The following is a 20,461-nucleotide window of genomic DNA, read 5'->3' on the forward strand; positions in this document are numbered from 1 at the left end:
GGACCAGTAAATCCCACCTGGGTGTAAAAATACAATAATCATAAATGTAATTGCCAACCATTTGCTGCCTTTTCCTGGATACCCAAACATCAGCTGAGGTGCCAGCTTTGCCCTGCCTAGTGGCTGGGCCGGCCCAGTGTGTGGCACAAGGTCTTCGCCACTGCGGTTCTGAGCTCTGCTTCAGCCCTGAGGCTTCAGCCCTGAGGCATCACCTCCGGGTGGGCAGAGAGGCTGCCCTTCTCCCAGCCCTAAAGAGAAACTCTGCCTCTCGCCCGCCAACGACAGCAGAAGCAGGCAAGCGGTCTAAGCCCCGACAGAAGCATCTGTTGCTGCTGCAATAGCAGCAGCAGCAACCACCCCTGGCAGGCCTTCTTAATGCGCCGCTGTTCGTGCCCCGCTGCCCGTCCGCTGTTTTGTCTGAGGGAGATGGAGAGCCCGCCAGCCCGCCCGCCAGCGAGCCCCTCTCCTTGCCGCCTGCCAGCTGGGCTGGCAGAGGGGAGTGAGCGGGGGAGGGGGGAGGCCGGGGGAGGGGGCAGGGCTGCCTGCTGCAGTCACTCCTCTGCCGCTGCCACATGCCACAGTCCTGGGAGGAGAGTGAGTGAGAGAAAGGCGCTGCTCCGGCGGAGGGATACAACGCGCCACATAAAAACGGCGCCGCGCAGCCTCACACCTACAGCATTTTTGGCCAAACGCAGAAGAAGCGAGAGCTGATCCCAGCCGCCCGCCTTCTGCCGCTTTGCCAGTGCTCACGCCGCCGCCGCCGCCGTCCCCACCGACACCACCACCACCACCACCAGGCACAATGGTAGGTAGCTTGGATCTATCTACAGCGAACAGAGCTGATCTCATAGTTTGGTTTGCTTGCTTCGGAGCTGGCCTTGAGCACAGGCTTTTTTGGGAGGGTGGGGGGTAGTTTTTGCGTTTCGTTGCAAAACATGGACGAGTAGCATCTGGATTTGCTGTTTGCGCGCTCTTTTTCGCCGAGCTGCTGCTGCTGCTGCTGCTGCTGCTGGATCTTCTTGCCGTTTTCATGAGGGGAACCTCGCCGGAGCCCGGCTTCTCGATTGCATGGCTAGCTTCGCTGCCTTCAGCTTGGTGGCTGGGCTGCAGCAACGGGGACTCGATCGGGCCCGGATCCTTGTGGTCGGCTGGAGAGTTTGCATGTGTATATTTGATCTTCGCGTTTGGGGGGCGATGTGGCGGCTGGATCGGCGGCTCTCTGGGGCTGGGCTAGCTGCTATCGGTTTCCTCGTAGAAACGCCTGGCGTTCCTCCCGCAAGCCTTCCTTTCGCCCACGGCTCAGAGGCCAGCCACGGGCAGGTTTCTGGACCGCCTTGCCCGGCGTGCGGAAGCCGCGGCTGCCTGGTATGGGGGTCTCTTGACTTCCCCCGACGCTGCCCCCAAACGATGCGGCTGCTGGACCCTAAAACTGGCTCCCCACCCCGGCGCGCCCTCTCCCCGATCAGGGGTTCCTGGCGCTGTCTCCTCCCCGCAGCAAAGGGGTTGCGGCCGGTTCCTGTGTTTCGGAGGAGCCCGGAACTGGTCCGCTTCCCGGCGCTCTTGCTGACACGCACGCATGCATGCATGCTGCCATGCAAGCCGGTTCGCCATGCCTCTTGGCCAGCGCCGCGGCTGGGCGGGGATGCGATAGTGCTTGGAGAACGGGGCGCTCTTCGCGTGGCCCCCGTGAAGATCCTGCCTCCCCCTTTCTTTCTTTTTTTGCAAGGGTTCCGGGGCAGAGAAAGGGGGTGGCATGCGAGGGAGGCGCGCCCATTCTTCCCCTGCCGAGAAGCGAGGTAGCGTTTGCGTGAGCGCGCCTTCCCGGTGGATAGAGCGTTCTCGCAGCGGTGCTGCCGGCGCCTCTCCGGAGGTTGGAGGCGGGTATCTGCGCCTTGGTTGCGGAGCGATCCTTTCCTCTTCCCCCCGCCACCCACCCCCTAGGAAAAAAAGGGGGTGTTTTTGGTTTGCTTGTAGTTGGATGGTTTCCTGGAGAGTTAAACACAGGGCTCCTACTTCTTGGTTGGGGATAGATCGTGCAACTGGATATGGAGGGTGGGGAGGGATTGGACACTTTCAAGGCAGAAGGGGGTTTAATGTTCCTCTGGAGCCCTGCTGTTCCCCATGTTGGAAAATCTAAACGGGGGGTGGGAGGAAGAGGTACAGATTCTGTCGCGCTCTCACCTTGTAGGGACAGAGCACCACTTAACTCCAGGGTAGATTAAAGACCCCCAGAACACGTCCTCTTTTTAATCATTTTGTTGTCACCATGGTTTTTTAAAAAGGGTGTGCTTCCTTCCTTCCTTCCTTCCTTCCTTCCTTCCTTCCTTCCTTTCTGCCTCTCCTTGTATGCTGAGGAGTGAAAGGTGGATTTTCTCCCGGATTATAGAATCGGGAGGGGATGGGTTTGGGATCGACCAGCAACCTTCCCCAAACTGGACGCTTCTAGATAGGGTGGACGCTTCTAGATAGGGTCCATCATCCCCAGCTAGGGATGGTAGCATAACTGTGTCTGCAGATGGGGGGGATCTCTCTTCAGTAAAATCCCACGTTTTGAGTTTACAGCTCCTGTCTCCTTCCTCCCCCCCTCCCCGCCGCTCGACGATGTTTGTGTTGAGGAAGACAAGAATGCCAGGCTGGTGGGGAGGAGGGGGCGGTTCAGGGCTGGGGGAGGGGGCGTGAAAAGGATGATGGAAACCATCCCAGTTCTTACACCAGCTGCACTGCGCAGGGTAAGTGGGGGGGAGGGGGAACCTCTGCGGCTGTTGCGCTGCTTTCCTCCTCCCCGCCCCCCCCCCGCCGCCAGAGCCCCTCAAACGCAGCGCAGCCTTCGATGGCTGCATGACATCATATCCCCTCCTCTTCCTCCCGGGCCTCCACCCTACTAACCCCAAGGGACAGTGAGGGGAGAGGATGAAAACCTACGGTGTTGTTTCTAATAGGGACCGGAGCTCCGTTTCATGGAAGCCTCCAGCAAGATACGCCTTTAAAAGTTAAAACGTCACTCCCGAGATGGTTTTGGTGGGTGTGGGGCAGGGGGAGGTGGCTTATGATGGGATAGAAGCGTGGCTCGGCGTGCTGATCTCAGGGGTCTCCAGGACGAAGGGGCCACTCCTGGGCTGCTGCTCATGTCAAAAGACAAGGTGACTGGTTGGGCAGCACCAGCAGCCTGGTTCAGGGAAGCCTTTCTACCCGCATGCTGCAAAAATGGGCCACTTCCATTTCATTTTGCTTTTTTTATGCAGCTCCGTTTAACCTTGGTCATCCGGTGCTGACTGCTGATTTCCACACGCACCCCGCCCTCCAAAAGTATTTATTAGGATTAGGCAGTGATCTTTTATGTGTGTGCCTTCATTCAATACTCCTTCCCCACCCCCCACCCCTAGTTAGACACCGGGGATTTGCTGCAATACAGTGAAATCATAAAGCCTCAGGAGGGAAAGGGAGAGGAAATCTCAGCTTGCATTTCCCACAGCGGAGAGGATAAGGCTCCGGCTGCAGATGGCCAAATATGATTATGAGCCATGCAGGGTGGATGTCCAGTTTCCCCTTCATCCTGTTGAGAAGGGTGACATCATCCGATCTGACTCCCGCCGCCCCCCAACACACACACACACACACACTCTTTCTTAATGCTTGGCAAGGGTGGGGTGGCTGATTCGGGATGCTATTGGCCACCTTCACCTGGCAGCCAGAATGCATCCAGGGGCAAACTGGATCCTGCACAAGGTGACAACTTACAGGGACAAAACCTGGACTCATCTCCATCAGTTCTCATGTAGAGTGCTTCCTACACTCGGTTTCTGTCGATTTGCATTCTTCTTTCTCCTGAGGTGTGGCCCGGTTTCCTGTTCTGCATTGCTCTGATATGTTATGTAAATCACTATGTCAACTTGCCTCACTGAAGGAAAATCCAGCAGCTGGGTTCTGGGAGGGCACAGCACAGGGTTTCGCATTAGGAGCCAGCAATAAATGCTGTGGCTTTGAAATAAGAAGAATAATTAAATGCCTGCTTTGAGATGCCCTGAATCCTGGGACAAGTCACTGCATTGGCAAATCAATGGTGGCCAACTGAGGCTTTCAAACAGCAGCTGGGCTTTTGCTGCATTTGGTCTTCAAAGCCCACGGCAGCCTTTCAGCTGCGTCTGTCTGAGCCATGCTGCGCTCATGCGGAAAGCACATTTCGAGGTAAGTCAGTAGTGCAGCCTTCCCCAACCTGACACCCTCCAGATGTTTTGGACTTCACCTCCCATCAGTCCCTGCCAGCATGGCCAATGGTCAGGGATTCTGGGAATTGTAGTCCAAAACATACGAAGGGCATCAGTTTAGGGAAGGCGGCAATAGTTGCGCTTTCCTTGCTCTTTCAGCAACTTATGTCGGATGGAGGAAACATGCTGCAACTGCAGGAGAACATAGTGGCTGGGTTCACATGTAACACTAAGCCATAATGGTTTGTTTTCTGGTGGAACCCATGATGGGTTTGTATGTCGTGGGATGTTTCCAGCACCCACAATGGCTTTATCTGCCCAAACACCTCACTCTGAGAACCCACATTCTGCAGAATGGGCATAGTGGACTGTTTGCATAATCTACAATGCATAGTGGTTAGCAGCCCACCATGGCTTAGTGCTGCATGTGAACCCAGCCTTTGCGTTCCTAGATATATGAGTGCAGCATTCCAATGTTCAGCATGTACAAAATTGCACTGGTTTCACTGGCAGACTTAAGTGCATACTTGCTTTTCTCCCATTTAAACCAATGGGACACATTTAAGGTCATGTCCTTGGCTTTGGCAGTTTGTGATGATGATGATGATGATGATGATGATGATGATGAGCAGTAGTGCAGTTGCCCTTGCTATTTTGGCTTAGATAGTGGGATTGTTGAGTAGGATGGTGACTAAGCCTTGGAAACAGTGTATTCATGAAAAGGCACTCCATAGATTGGCAAGTTCCAGTGTGGCCTCACCTGCCATAATATTAGATTTTACCAGGAAGTGGAACACAAGTTTTTAAATGGTAAATGTGATACTGAATAGGGCCTACCCTTGTGTTTTGGACAGTTTGGGGGAATCCCTTAATGATTCAGTATTGCTAGGTGGCCCACGTCTTTACTTCTTCTTGTGACAATCATTGTACAGTGTTAGGGCCAGCAGCCTCTGGGCTTTAACGAAACCATGATAACAAAATGAATCTGAAAGGGGGATTCTATCACTTGAACATTCGTGTAGTGAGTCCTGCTTGCCTGTCCTGGCAAGCCAGCGTTTTGGCTAGCACTTGTGTTCTCCTCCATACTGGGCACCTCAATGCTATTTTGTTTCTCCTTTAGCATATGGGTTGGGAACATGTGTTCCTCCGGATGTTGCCAGACTACAACTCCCAGCATACCAGATCATTGGCTGGGGCTCATGGGAGTTGGAGTTCCCCAACCCTACTTTAGCAAATAGAACAATGATTTGTTGCCAATTGCTTCTGGAGGTGCCAAACATTAACATCATATTATGTCATCTTGCCTATGAGTTGCATCTTGTGGTTGGACATGGCTACAGTAAACAGTGTTCTGAAATACTTTTCTGTTCTTTACATAGGCTGATCAGCTGACCGAAGAACAGATTGCTGGTAAGTATCCTAATTGGAGGGAGATGGTTTCTGTTGGCGTAGCAACCTATTCTGAATACAAAAATATTGCAGAACATTCTTGGTAGCTGCTATCCTTTGGCTGTTTCTCATGGCTTTGCATTCCTATAGGAGTAGAATGGTTTTAAATTGCTTCCCATTTTGTAATTCACGTATTTCCTGAATGTGTGTGTGTATATATATGGATAATAGGTTAACTGAGGAATTGAAACGTATTGGTCATGCACCCTACAATTATATCTGCATCAAGACAAAAGGCAACTGTGGCCTGAATGGATTTGTTTGGCTCTCTCAGTACACTTGCAAGGACACCAAGCAAGATCACTGACTTGAAGCTTAAATGCCCAAAACTTTCTAGAAGGAAGGGTTGTCAGTTATTGGTCAGTACACTGTTTCTCCCTGAGATGGAAAGTGTCTGTGTATTGACCGATAACCATGAATATTACTACTTTTAGAACATAACATATTTGAGAGTTTAGATAGCTAGAAGATATAAAAGACAAGCACAAAATTGCTCAAGTGGGCAAGGATCATTTGGTGCACTTTGGAGAAGTGCAAGGACTTCCCAGATCTTAGTGCCTGTAATGATTTGCCAGCACCTGAGAAAACCCCCAATAACAAATACAACCCATGACATTAGTTGCATTCAGACAATCCTCCTGAGAGCATGGATTGAAGAACCATCAACAAGTGTGGTGCTTAAATGCTCCCTCCCCTGAAATGTATGGCTTAATTACTTTCTGGCTTAATCAACTGAGGTTTCTGCTCTGTGCTGGACTTGGGCTGGATATATTCGAGTGGAAGGCTAGTGCACAGCATTACAGACTATCAGGCATTTGTGTCTGCTAGAGCAAAAGTGGTCTGAGGAGTTGTCTCTTCCACTTCTCTCCTCGCCACCCCCAACAATCTGTTCCAATTTTATCCAGCCCATTTTCCAAGGAGTTCAGGGCTACATATGTGGTTCCCTCCATATGCGTTTCATCTTCACAGCCACCTGCAGAGCTGATATAGCATAGCGGTTAAGAGACTGAGCTACAAATTGGGACATTTCTGGTTTGAATGTCACTTCTGCCATGAACTCCATAAGTCGCTTTAGGCAAGCCCCCATCCCCACTAAGGGGCATAATATTACTGACTCATCTTTGAAGGTTGTTAGATAATGCATGTGAAGTCTAGAGAGTGCTTCACAGATGTTAAGAAGTAGCACTGTAAAGTTAGGCAGCCTTTCCCATGTTGGTGCCCTCTAGGAAGTCTGGTCTACTGCTTGAGTGTATATTTAGGATCACTTAACACAGATCAAATAAGCACTTGGTGCTAAGAGGCAGTGAGTAAATAGTCCTACCTAAAAATGTGAACATTTTGCTGGATCAAGTCAAAGTTCACCTAGTCCAGAATCCTTTTCAAGAATCACAGCACCCAGCAGCAGACCATAAGAACCCTGCTGGTCGGACTAAAGGCCTCTCTAATGCAGCATCCTGTTTCTAAGAGTGGTTGACCAGATGCATCTGAGAAGCCCATAGAATATGAGGGAACTAGCCCTCTTCTGTGGTTGATGTTTCCAGAGGCGTGCTGCCTTTGATCTTGGAGGTAGCATATAGCCATTGTGACAAGTAGCCGTTGATAGCCTTATTCTCTATGAATTTGTCTAATCCCCTGTTAAAGCTATCCAAATTGGTGGCCATCACCACATATTGTGGAAGTAAATTCCATAGTTTTAAGTATCTACTGTGCCAAGAAGTGCTCCCTTTTGACTGTCCGGAAACTCCCACCCATCAGCTTCATGGGATGACTCTGGATTCTAGTATTAAGGGAATCAAAATGTCTCCCTATCCACTTTCTCCACACCATGCCTAATTTGATAATACCTCTATCAGGTCTCCTGCCTGTTTTCTAAATGAAACTGCTTCAATCATTGTAACTTTTTCTGTGTAGGGGAAACTGGGTTGGTGGTCCACCAGCAGAAACCCTTTTACCTTCACTCACCACTGGATCCTGGAGCATTGCAGCTCAGGCAGGCAGGCAGAACCCAAGCATTGCTGATTTGGCTTGTTTATTGCAGTCCTGCAGACAGAGGTGCTTATTAAAATGGAATTAAGAGTCCCTCTGACTTGTTAAGGTTAGCTGTATGTAATTGATGTCTCACAAATGGCTAAGTTGTGAATCCAGAAGCCTCCAGTTGTGGTGCAAGTTCACTAGGTGGCCTTGGGTAAGGCACTCTCTGACTCTCCCCTCTCCCTTTTGCTGGCAGTATAGGGAGAATAGTGACCTACTTTGCAAGGTTGTTATAAGGATTGAAAAGTTGCTATTCTAAAAATGAAACCTTCATCTGGTTGTAAATATTAAGATTATACCAGCAAGAATGAGTCTTTGGTAACTGAGTTGTGTAAAATATAGCAAGGAAGAGTGCACTTTTTTTGCGGGAGGGAAGTCACATGATTAAATCGAGTCTTTCTGTGTTGATTTAAATCAAATCCACCCTGTCTTTATTCAAAGACAATTGCCTATTGACAAGCTAATTCAGGCCTCCGTGAAGGTAAGGGAAAGGAAAGGAACCTCTTGTGCAAGCACTGAGTCATTACTGACTCTTGGAGGGACGCCAGCTTTCGCTGACGTTTTCTTGGCAGGCCTTATAGCGGGGTGGTTTGCCGTTGCCTTCCCCGGCCGTTATTACCTTTTCCCCAGCTAACTGGGTACTCATTTTACCGACCTCAGGAGGATGGAAGGCTGAGTCGACCCGAGCTGGCTGCCTGAAACCAGCTTCCGCTGGGATCGAACTCAGGCCGTGGGGAGAGTTTCAGCTGCAGAAACTGCTGCTTTACCACTCTGCGCCACACGAGGCTCTTCCGTGAAGATAACTCTTTATTAATAACATTTCACTACTGTACTTGATCAACCTGAGCATTTTTTTAACCACAGTGAATGGTTTTGAATGTGGGAGATACTTTTGGAGGCTCAAATTTCCACTCGACCATGAAGCTTGCTGAATTCTGGGCCACCGCTTCTCAACCAAACACACTTTGGGGTGTGGGAGTTGTTGTAAAATTAAACGTAATGCACACTGTCCTGTACTGTTGTATATGATGGAAGATGCTACTGACTGACGAGAGAAATAGGTGGAGGTTTAATGGGAGACAATTTCTGACCACTGTAAGTTATTTGAACAACACACGTGAGTGAGGGGAGAAGAGATATTTTAACTTGAGAGACCTGAATAGGGGTTGCTCATTAAATTAATGAAAAGGGTTTAGACTTGCAATGGAAACTTAATCTTCTGTCTAACCATCTGTTTTTCTCACTTGTATCCCATTCCTACCCTTCTCCAAGTTGCTGAGGACATGGGGTTACCTTCCCAGCACCCCTGTGATGTAGGTCAGGCTGAGAGAGGGAGACTGGCCCAAGTAAGCTTCATGGCTGAGTGAGGGATTGCACCCTAGTCTCTGTGGTCCATGTCCAACACTGTATCCACTACACGTTGGATCTCATCTTGGATCATCTTCCCCAACCCTAAATGGCATCCATAGGACAAGTGAATTGATACTGATGAGCAAGGTATTAAAATTAAAACACAGTTTTATACAGCCTCGGTGTACAATGTAGATCTGTGTATTCCCAATCAGGTTTGCTTCTCATTGGCATGTGTAAACTATTAAAAAGGTAGACCATGGTCTTAATTTGTCTATTGTGGGAACATCAGTTGGACTAAATGGTTCTCATTTAATACTACGCTTGATATCAGTCATGGGGCTAAATGATGATACGTCTTTCTCTTCCCCCCCTTTTCCTCAGAGTTCAAGGAAGCCTTCTCTCTATTTGACAAAGACGGTGATGGCACCATCACGACAAAAGAACTTGGGACTGTCATGAGGTCGCTGGGTCAAAACCCAACAGAAGCAGAGCTACAAGACATGATCAATGAGGTAGACGCTGATGGTAAGCATTTGAACTGCTGAACAATCTGCCTTTCTTGTGTGGACATAACATCGTTGAAATCAAATGTAGTGAATGCCTAATGCCACAATCCTGTGTGTTGTGTTCTTCTTGGATGGAAGCCTCTGATCTCGGAGGCTTCCACATATCCAGTGTCCTACCGGGCCACTGCCATCCGGATAGAAAAATGACAGAGTGAATTTTCATCTCTCCATCCTCCTGTCATTCTCCTCTTTTTATTCTAGATGAGTCTATGAGCCAGTCTAGCAGAGTTAGCATTGGCAGGGGCTGGAGAGACCATAAGATTCTTCATAATGTGGCCTCTTCCCTCTTCTCACCTTCCCACTCACTGCAAAGCCCCCTTTCAGAAGTCATCCGTACGGTTTTGTGACCGTACTTTCCGCCCCAGCTACGAGGGGAGGGGGGAGGGATCAGATTTTAGATTCCCCTTCAGAGGTCATAGCAATTATGGGTGTGCACGGACCCCCCGCTCCGCCCTGTGGGCCGATCCGCCCATACTCCGCTCCTCTTCGCCGCGGAGCTCCGGCTCCGAATCGGAGCTCCGCAGCGGAGGGGAGTGGCGCCAGGTAAGGCCGGGAGAGGAGGGCGGGAGGTTTACCGGGCCCTGCCGCCATCGCCGCCCGTGCGGCGACGGCGGCAGAGCCCGGTAAGGGACCAAGGGGGAGGGGGGGCCTTACCTGCCTCCGTCCGCGGTCCGTCGGCGTCTTCAATTGAGCCCGCGGTTCAACCAGGAAGTCTGGGCCGCAGACTTCCTGGTTGAACTGCGGGCTCAATTGAAGACGCTGACAGACCGCGGACAGAGGCAGGTAAGGGAGAGGAGGGCGGGGGGGGAGGGTTACCGGGCCCTGCCACTGTCGCCGCATGGGCGACAGCGACAGCGGCAGGGCCCGGTAAACCCCACTTACCTTTCCGGTGGAGCTCCGGATCGAGGTGAAGGATCCGCCTTCACCTCGATCCTCTTCGCCAAGCTCCGCCGGCCCCCCAATCCTCTTTGCCTCCGCCTTAAGGGCAAGCGAAGCCCCCCGCTCCGCTTCTAATTCGCCAGTCCGATTAGAAGCGGAGCACATCCCTAATAGCAATGCCTATGCCCTCAGAGGGGGGACTCCAACAAATTTTATGGCCCCTGGGAAAGTCTCCAGGAGCCATAGAATTGCTTTTCTGGTCACAGAAATCCTATCATATCATACATGAACTTGCTATTTAGTCTAGCAGTGCTTTAAGATCTTAACAAAAGCAGTCATGGCCTAATCATCAAGGAGGCGATTTAAGTAAAACCATTGCATGAAGATGGGCTATATCTACTGAAACTGTCACTTAACAGGTTTGCAGTGCCAAGCAGCATTCTGACGCCTGCCCTATCATCTTCTAGACCAGCCTTTCCACTCCAGATGTTTTTTACTTCAACTGGGGCGGGACTAGTGGCTAAAGTGTCGGGAGATCCGAATTCTAGTCCCCACTCAGCCATGGAAATCCATCGGGTGACTTTGGGCCAGTCACAGACTCTCAGCCCAACCCACCTCACAGGGTTGTTGCTGTGAGGATAAATTGTAGAGGAGGAGGATTATGTATGCCGTTTTGGGTTCCTTGGAGGAAAAAAGAGTGGGATATAAACGCAGTAATACATAAATAAATAAATTAGTTTTGATTTGGTTTATACCCTGCCTTTCCAACAAGGAAATGGCACTCAAGGCAGCTAGCAATAATTAAAAACCTAAATTTGAAATACGTGCTTAATTAAAGCAATAATAAAACACAGTAAACAATTAAAACAACAACAGTAGTAAAAATAAAAAAGCATCCAACCCAACATACCAGCTTACAAGCCAAAGGCCTGTTTGAACAGGAACACTTTTGCCTGCTTGTGGGAGGACAGCAGAGAAGGAGCCAACCTAGCGTCCCTCAGCAGGGAGTTCCAAAGCCTGGGAGAGGCCACTGAGAAGACCCTCTCTTGCATTCCTGTCAAACACGCTTCTGTTGGTGGCGGTACTGAGAGAAGGGCCTTTCCTGAAGATTTTAAAATCCACACAAGCTCAAATGGGAGATGGCAGTCTTTTAGGTAGCCTGCTCCCAAGCCGTATAGGGCTTTATAGGTCATAACCCCGATCTTGATCAAGACTGAAGCATGAGGCCTCCCACCCTCATGGGAGGGCCCCCCACAGTGACATAAGAAAGGCTATACTGTATTAGAAAAAAAAGGCCTATCTGTTCTGGGATCATGTTTCCCACAGTGGGCCCCAGTTGCCTGTGGGAAGTCCACAAGTAGAACACTAGTGCAGTAACACCCTCCCACTCATGTTCCTCAGCAACTGGTATACAGAGGCATACTATATGGGGCCATACAGGCTGACAGTTGTGTGTATGTGAAGGGTGGGAGGAGACTACGCAGCTAACAGGTAGTTCAGCCTTGAGCCTTCTAAAAAGCAGCACTTGTGATGAGGAAATCAAAAAGTAGTTGCAAGCAGGTGGGAAATTCTCTTGCTTAGGCCTGTGTTTTGAAACAAATGAACACTGCACAAGAACTTAGAAACAGGGCCCCAAACAGTAACGGATGTACTAGAGGTGATGCATGAAAGAGGTGTCTGCCCTGTAAGGATTTGCTGACTCACTCTTAGGGCTACTACAGATTATTTTGTCAACGATAATGACCTCTGGTATAATAGCCAACACTGTTGTGCTATCTGCTGTCGTATATTTTGTACTGGATCATGCTATTGTATATTTTACATTGATACCAGCCATGGATCTGTATTGAATCCATGGCTGGTATCAACAGGTAAGTTGCTAACACTTGGTTAACAATGTGACTTATTTTTTAAATCCAGAAGTGTTTAAGAAAGTGCTCTGCTGGTGCTAATGCTAAAGGAATCTGGGTCCTAGTCCCCACTCAGCCATGGAAGCTCACTGGGTGACTTCAGGCCAGTCACAGACTCTAAGCCCAACCCACCTCACAGGGTTGTTGCTGTGAGGATAAAATGGAGAGGAGGAGGAGGAGGATTATGTACGCCGCGTTGGGTTCCTTGGAGGAAAAAAGGCAGGATATAAATGCAATAATAAATAAATAATAAATAAAAGGAATCAAACTTTCGGGAATTTATCAGTCTGTTCCTCAGACTGCGATGCTAGCACGGAGTTGAAACCAAAGAACAGGTTGGGTCATTTGTTAAGCTAAATGTCGGAGGGTTGACCCTTTTTACACACTTGCCTTTAAGCCTCTAGGCATTCACGGCAAGATCTACTTACTATTTCTGGAAGTTCAGCAATAGAAGTGTGGCCTGCCAAGGGTTCCATTGAAAAGTGGCCTGGTGCCTAGAAGAATATCACAGAAATGGCTGCTAGCTTAAGCAGGACACAAAAGCCCCATTCAAGCATTCATATCCGAAACAACTGGAAAACACCAGGTTGGGAAAGACTGCCTTCTCTTTTAATAGCCTGATAGGAAAGGTTTTGGACAAGTACGTCTTTGACTGGGAAGCTGTACGTTCAGAATCTAAAAGCTGTTGAAACCGATGAAGGTGCAGGACTGCCCCTAGTGGGGAAGAGGGACCTGCAGATGTATTTATTGGGGCTAAGTAAGTTTTAAGCCTTAGCCTTCACAGTAATTCTTATTTATTAATTGATTTGATTTGATTTGTACCCTGCCTTTCTAGCAAGAAAACGGCACTCGGTTCTGGATTGAAGCCTGTGCTTAAAAGCAAAACAAAAAAACTTATAGCAATGTTACCTCTTGTGCTGCTACTTTTTCTTGTAGCAGTGATTTAGAGTAAAATACATTTTGTTATTTATTTATTTATTTAATTAATTTAGATCTCGCTACCCATATAAAACAGTACAGCATTAAAAACACCATTAAAATCCTACGTCTACAATTAGAAATACATAAAATACAATAAAATCATCTTGAAAACAGATAAAACACTTTCCTATACCCCAAAACTTGTACAAATAAACTAATCTTGGTGCCCAAATGACAGCAATGTTGAGGACAGCTGAATCTCTACTGGAAAGGAGTTTTGTAGTCAGAGTGCCACCATCACGAAGGCTCTTTTACATGTGGTAGCTCCAGAGGCCACATTGCTCAAGGATACCACAAGCAGAGCCTCCCCAGCCAATCTTAAATCCCAGGTTGGTCAGTTCTGGAAAAGGTGGTCCTTCAGGTATCTGGGTCGTGAGCCATTTAGGGCTTAGTACACTAGTACTAACACTTGAACTGGGCCTGACAGCTCACTGGCAGCCAGTACAGAGATATCGAAACTAGTGCAATATGCTCACATCTTGCTGTCCCTGCTAACATTGAAGTAACACCATTCTGTGCCAGCTACAGCTTCCAGACTATCTTCAAGGGAAGTCCCATGCAGAGAACATTGCAGTAATCCAGTCAGGAGGTTATCAGAGCATGGACTGCTGCACTGTATTAGTAGGATATGTGACAGTATCAGTAAGAATCCTGTTGAATGTTGAACTACCTGCAAATGATCTTAAAATTTTAAAGTTAGACTGGTCTCATTCATGTATCATATTAAATTTAAAACAAAAACTAACCTTGAAGAACAAAATCACAGAGCTTGGGAATACTTGATCCATAGATGAGATATGTTAGTTGTGACATCAAGCTCTTTCATAAAAGGAATGGGGAATGTTGTTGTTTTTGTTTTTAATAAGAGTTTGGATATAATTTCTTCTCCCTTCTTCTTTTTTTTAAAAAAAAGGCAATGGCACAATTGACTTCCCAGAATTCTTGACCATGATGGCCAGAAAAATGAAGGACACAGACAGCGAGGAAGAAATTCGTGAGGCATTCAGAGTCTTTGACAAGGTATTATTTGGACACATTAAGTGGGCATTTAAACTGCCCCATGCTGTTGATTTGGTTATTGCTACAAAGGCAGAGATACAGAATTCTCTTCATTGCTGAAACCAAAACATCAGCCCTAGTAAGGTTCAATGTGGCTCATTGGCACTGAATGCTGAAGGTCATAATCAAAACTTTTCCTGATTGCTCTCTTCACCTAATCTACTTAATGAGGTTGTTGGTAAAGCACTACAGAAACTATTAACAAAAGCAACCTGGAGAGTTTGTAGGAGGACCGCTTTACAGACTACTGTTCATTAGATGCACATCTAAAATATAATGTGACAATTGAAAAACAAGTATATTATCCAGATGTCCTTGTCATCTGGATTGCCTGAGGTTCCTGGAGAGCCAGGATTGCCTGAGGTTCCTGGAGTATGTGCTTTGTGGCAAACTCTCTGGCTTGTTGCTTTCCATTGAGCCAGTTCACACATCACAGCAGCAATTCCTGGGTGGTTTAACCCAGGAATTGCATGGACTAATGGTGTGTGCAAGCCACACACTCATCATTTCTGCTTTTAATTAACAATCCAGAAACTCCCTGTTCTTGGGTTGTTTTGTGACGTGCAAACTTGGGAGTTCTGAGTTGTTTAGGGTTAAACAACCCAGAGTTAATCCAACAATCATCCATGGGCAATTATTGGGTTAACTCTGGGTTGTTTAACCCATAACTCAAGTGTTTCTGAGTTTGGATGTCATGAAGCAACCCAAGAATAGGGTACTTCTGGGTGGTTGATTAAAAATTGAAGCAATGACTCCTTAGCTTATATGCTCCATTCATCCCTCCAATTCCTGGGTTAAACAACCCAGGAGTTCCACCATGATGTGCGAAACGAGTCATAGTGTGATTGAAATGCCTCTGATTTAGGCAGAACTTAGCAAGAGTATAGCAAAGCCTGATGTGTTGGTAAGTATCCAGTTGTGCGTGAGGTTAGATTGAGAGATAGTAACCTCCCCATCAACACCCTGTGGCTGAGCAAAGAACTTATCCCAGGATCCCCCTGATTCAAGTCTGAACATCTAACACAGCATCCCTCTTAGAGTTGATGCATTTCTCTAAGCTGCCTCTGTTTGGATCAGGAATCTTCTTTCCTTGTTCATGACAAGGGTCAAAAACACTTCCATGCTGTCCCTTCACACTAAATGAAAGGATCTTATGTAACAGGGAGTCTGAAATGTGTTTTGTTTCAGCCCTGGTAACATCTATATTGTAACTTCTCATGAGAGTGGCTTCTCCATACATTGGCCTGGCTCATACTTCAGAATCTCAGTTCAGATAAACCAGACCCAGTTTGTTTCGCAACATAACAAAGTGCTTTATTATCCTATCAGTGATCCATGTGACTCAGTGTTGTCTACTCCAGAGGTGCACAAGCTTTTCAGCCCTCATTATCCAGAAGTCCTGCTGGGCACACATAGCACTAAAATCCAGTGCTTTGGATTTTGCTCTCAGTATGCATGTATGTACATTAACACACACCAGTCACTCAACTCCAACTCACGCCCAAGGGTGTTTCAGAACCCTGACACCCACTTAGTTCATCTGATAAATCCAAGACTTCAGTTCTCAAACTACCCAGCCATTGAAGAATCCTGACTCCTAGCCCTTGTCTCAATCCAGACTTTTGCTGAAGCATCCTGACATCATACACTCTGTTACCTGGAACTTCTTCAGAAAAACAAAGAAGGAAATTCAACAAAAATGGGCAACATCACAACTAAATTAGGTCCCATTCATTTTAGGGCATCTACTCTACATAGGACTAACATTGGATGCTGCCTATTGCTTATCCCTTCCTGTTTTTGGTTTTTGTGTGTGTGCTTTACCCTCTGGAAACAGTCTCTATGGTTTCTGCCATAAAAGCCCCATTCCTAGAGCATCATAGGATGCTCTAGGAATGGGGATGTCTATGGCAGAAAGCTCATTCCTACAGCATCTTTCCTTTCTGGGAGGCTGCCAGACAGGGCTTCTTGGGGGCCACCTGTGGGGCATAGTTTTTTACCTCTGGTCTACACTGCAGCAGCTCTCCCATGATTGCAGGTGTGAGTTTTTCCTAGCCCTACCTGGTGATACCAGGGATTGAACCTGGGACTTTTTCCTGCAAAGATGTCTTATCATTGAGCTGTGGCCTCTTCCTCTTTCCAAATATATTCAGCTGGAGTGAAGCTCTCCTGGTTTCCTGTAATAGTCTTAACCAGGAAACCCTTGATATTTAAGAGCATGATCTGATGTTTGAACTAGGCCAATGACTGAACAGTACAGCTTTGCACTGATTGTTCAACACTGTATTCAATAAAAGCCTTTATGTTTGGTTTCCCTGACACTATTGGTGTACCATATAATACCAGTTACATGGTACTAGCTTAACTAAACTTCCTTGCGAAATACTGAGAGCAAAATCCAAAGCACTGCATAATTAGTCCCATATGCCCAGCAGGACTTCTGGATACTGGTTTTAAATAGCAGCTTCCCATCTTGCATGCCGGAGCCTTTCTGGAACTCCATTGGGGTGGTGGTGGTGGTGGGGAGAGATTTCAGAAGTAGTTAGTAATGCTATGTGGTTGTGGCTGATGTTAATGTTGGTCTCAGTGGGCATGCTGAACCTCATTGAACACCTGATTGATAGCTCTCAGGATGGTGACCTAAATCCTTTGTTTTGTGATCCTATTCCGTGTATTTTTTCCCAGTGGGGGGGGAAATATCCCACTGCTCTCTGGACGACTTCAGTTTGCTAGAGTCATTGGATTGACTTGTAGGTGAGGTGGGGCATGGAGAAGCTTCCCACCAAATTAAAAAGCAAAGTATTTGCTCCCTCAGCCTCCATTCTAAGAAGCATTTTTACTAAATAACATGTCTACATGCTTATGGCTAGACATGCTTACCTCTGAGTAAGCATGCAGAAAGAAGCTTGGGACACTATTAGAAAGTGCTGCTGAATAATTCAGTCCCACAAGCTTCTGCATAGGCTTATCCTGCTTACTTCTAAGTAGGCTTAAAATCAGGGGAAAAAATCCCCATCCCTGTTGTCAGTGGTTACATAATGGAGACACACCTATAGGCAGGGGCACAGCTTTACGTTGATGCCAAGGCTGCTCAGACCATATGCCCATCAAGTCAAGTACTGTCTACTTTGACAGCTGTCTAGGGTCTCAGGCTCCTACATGGTTCTCACTTCCTACCTGATCTCCTAGCAGGAGGTACTAGAGATTGAACCTGGGAACTTCTGTATTCAAAGCATGTGCTTGACCACTGAGCTATGGACCCACCCCAAGTCTAAAGCATCTTTAGTAGAGGTTTAATGTCACCTATTCATGATAATTTATTTGTGGCACTCATATACTGCTGAATATAGCAACATCTCTCAGCAGTTCACAGGAAGGCATCGACCATTGTCTCTGCAGCTTCTTCTTCTACCAAATTACTCTTACTTATTAGGATGCTCTTGATATGTTTTGGTTCCTCTGTAGCAGGTGTGGGCCCTCCAGATGTTTTGGCTTACAACTCCCATGTCCCCTCACCTTTGGCTGTGCTGACTAGGATTCATGGGAGTTGTGGGCCAAAACATCTGGAGAGCCACAAATTGCCCTCCATGTTCTATAGAAAAAATGGGTTGGATTGAGAACTTCAGTGTTGATTTGAACCAGCCTCCAGCTCTAACAATTTCTGCTGGAACTTTGAAAGTGTTCCCTGTAACCTCAATCCTCTGCCACTTGCTGTTTTCCCAGGATGGCAATGGTTACATCAGTGCAGCAGAGCTACGTCATGTTATGACAAACTTAGGAGAAAAGCTAACAGATGAAGAAGTAGACGAAATGATCAGAGAAGCTGATATTGATGGGGATGGACAAGTCAACTATGAAGGTACGGTGTGGTTTCCTGGACCAATTTATAGCATTTTGAAGGGATTGAAACCGAAAGTGCTGTACTAGAAGTGATGCTTTGCTTGCTCTTCTTGCGTGTTCCAGAATAGTTCTGTTTGGTTTCTGCACCACAAGCTGTTTATATCACTTGGTGTTTTTTCTTCCTTTGTCTCTTTCAGAATTCGTACAGATGATGACTGCGAAATGAAGAGACCTCCTTTCACCTTTTTTTCCTCTAGAAGAATCAAATTGAATCTTTTACTTACCTCTTGCAAAAAAATAATAATAATGTTCATTTATTCATTCTGTTTCTGTATAGCAAAACTGAATGTCGAAATACCTTCTGTCCACAAACTGCATGTCATGGTTGGTGGTCCTGTTCCCAAAAGATCAAGTTAAACATCAGTTTCTTTTTCCAAATATAAATAATTGTACTACCTTTTAAAAAAGAAAGAAAGAAAGCACTTAGTGAACTCCACAAAGTTCCATTTGCTAATGACTATTACACTGTTTGGGCTGGCCAGTTTTTCATGCATGCAGCTTGACAATTGAGCACAGTCAGACATTTGTATTAAAACAGTTTTAAAAAAAGTGAAAGAAAAAAAATCTTAAAGAATAACAACAACAAAAACCAAAAACCAAGAACAATCCACTCTTTTGTCCCAAAGTGGATTCTGGCTCAATTTGTAATTATTAAATTGTCAGCTGGTTTACTTTCAAATTGGTCTATACCTCAGGATGGTATGCAGCAAAAATGGTTGAGGGATGCAAAACGTTTAGAGAGGGGAAGAAACCCCAAAGGTGGAGAAGGTTCTCTTGTATGTACTAGCAGTGTCCCCTTCCCCCCCAAATGACGGAGGCCACGGATGGCGTGTTTGTGTTACATTGGTTTTAATATTGTCTGCATTGCACTATTGTGAGACGGGTGTTGGGCTGTTACCGTTCACAAAACTTTTAAAAAGAAACCTTCACCAAGGGGTGAGAGCACCTTTGGACAGGCTCTCCTCCTCCCCCCACCTCTCTCGCGCATTTTTAAAACCTTCTGTACCGAGACTTGGAGCTGGCGGAGTAACCTGTGGACTTCAGCACAACTATCAACATCGCTGTTCAAGATATTACAGTTATGTCCATTCCAAGTTGTAAATGCTAGTCTTTTTTTCCAATAAAAGACCATTAACTTAAAGGCGGTGTTACATGCTTTGTAAAAGCCAAAAAAAACCACCCTATCTATCTAGAATTTGGGTGACTAAACCAATTTTTTTTACTAAAGATGGTAGAAAGGGGGAACGTGTTCTGTCAAATGACTTGCTGCTAAATTATAATGCACATGTATGCAATAACTTAACCCGTTTAACGTTTCTTCAAGATGGCAAGAACTGACCTCTTGTAACCCAAGACCTTTGCTATAAATAAATGAACTTGTGCTTGCCTTTCATATTTATGACAATCTTAATTCGGTAGCTCATGAACTGGCTTGATTATGTCTCATCTGGAGTCCATGGGAAAGTTGCACCATTGCCTCTCAGGTTGTCTGTGTTGGCTATAATGCTGGAATTGGTATTTTATGAAAAGGGGCACTTTGATGGGTTTTTGTTTGTTTCTGTTTTGAAAGAAAAATAAACACTGTTACTAACAGATAGTACTAACTGTTACTATCTTGTGGGGAGGAAGATGCATGGAGAGAGAGAGAGAGAGAGAGAGAGAGAGAGAGAGAGAGACTGGGTTCAGACAACATGATAACCAATGGTAGTTTACATAGTCGACGGTTAGTTATTTAACCCACTGTGGGTTGTGTTGTGTGGCAGGAGTTTTTGAGCAACGATTGGTTATTTGGCCGAAATAACCAACACTATGCAGAGTTGGCATTTTGAACCACCGTTGGTTATCGTGTTGTGTGGAGGGCAGTGTTAGTTATTTCCTCAGCAACCATTGGTTATTTTATCAGCCACAGAGTTACAAGGCAAGGGCAGTCAAAGCGGCGGCGGCTCCAATAGTCCAGTCAGCAGGATAGAGTTTCAGCAGCAATGGCTTATAGAATACTAGTAGGAGGACTGGAGAGGGTGGGGTATGAGTGAGTCAACTCAGTGTGGACTAATAGTCAACTCAATGCTGAACCTAATGCACACCATGGTTGATTATGTTGTGAGGGGAGTACCCCATAGATAAACTG

The 20,461-nt window shown here is 46.6% G+C and overlaps 1 protein-coding gene across 1 annotated transcript; it reads left to right on the forward strand.

Annotated features, from left to right (window-relative positions):
- Nucleotides 1-579: 579 nt before the first annotated feature.
- Nucleotides 580-19,726, forward strand: CALM1 (calmodulin 1). Its single transcript, XM_063117958.1, has 6 exons — nt 580-805; nt 5,585-5,615; nt 9,420-9,563; nt 14,288-14,394; nt 18,157-18,292; nt 18,471-19,726. Exons 1-6 carry the CDS (start codon nt 803-805, stop codon nt 18,497-18,499), a joined length of 450 nt encoding a protein of 149 aa, XP_062974028.1. The 5' UTR covers nt 580-802; the 3' UTR covers nt 18,500-19,726.
- Nucleotides 19,727-20,461: the final 735 nt, after the last annotated feature.

The sequence above is a fragment of the Elgaria multicarinata genome, chromosome 2 (assembly GCF_023053635.1).
Source record: "Elgaria multicarinata webbii isolate HBS135686 ecotype San Diego chromosome 2, rElgMul1.1.pri, whole genome shotgun sequence".
Lineage (NCBI taxonomy): Eukaryota > Metazoa > Chordata > Lepidosauria > Squamata > Anguidae > Elgaria > Elgaria multicarinata.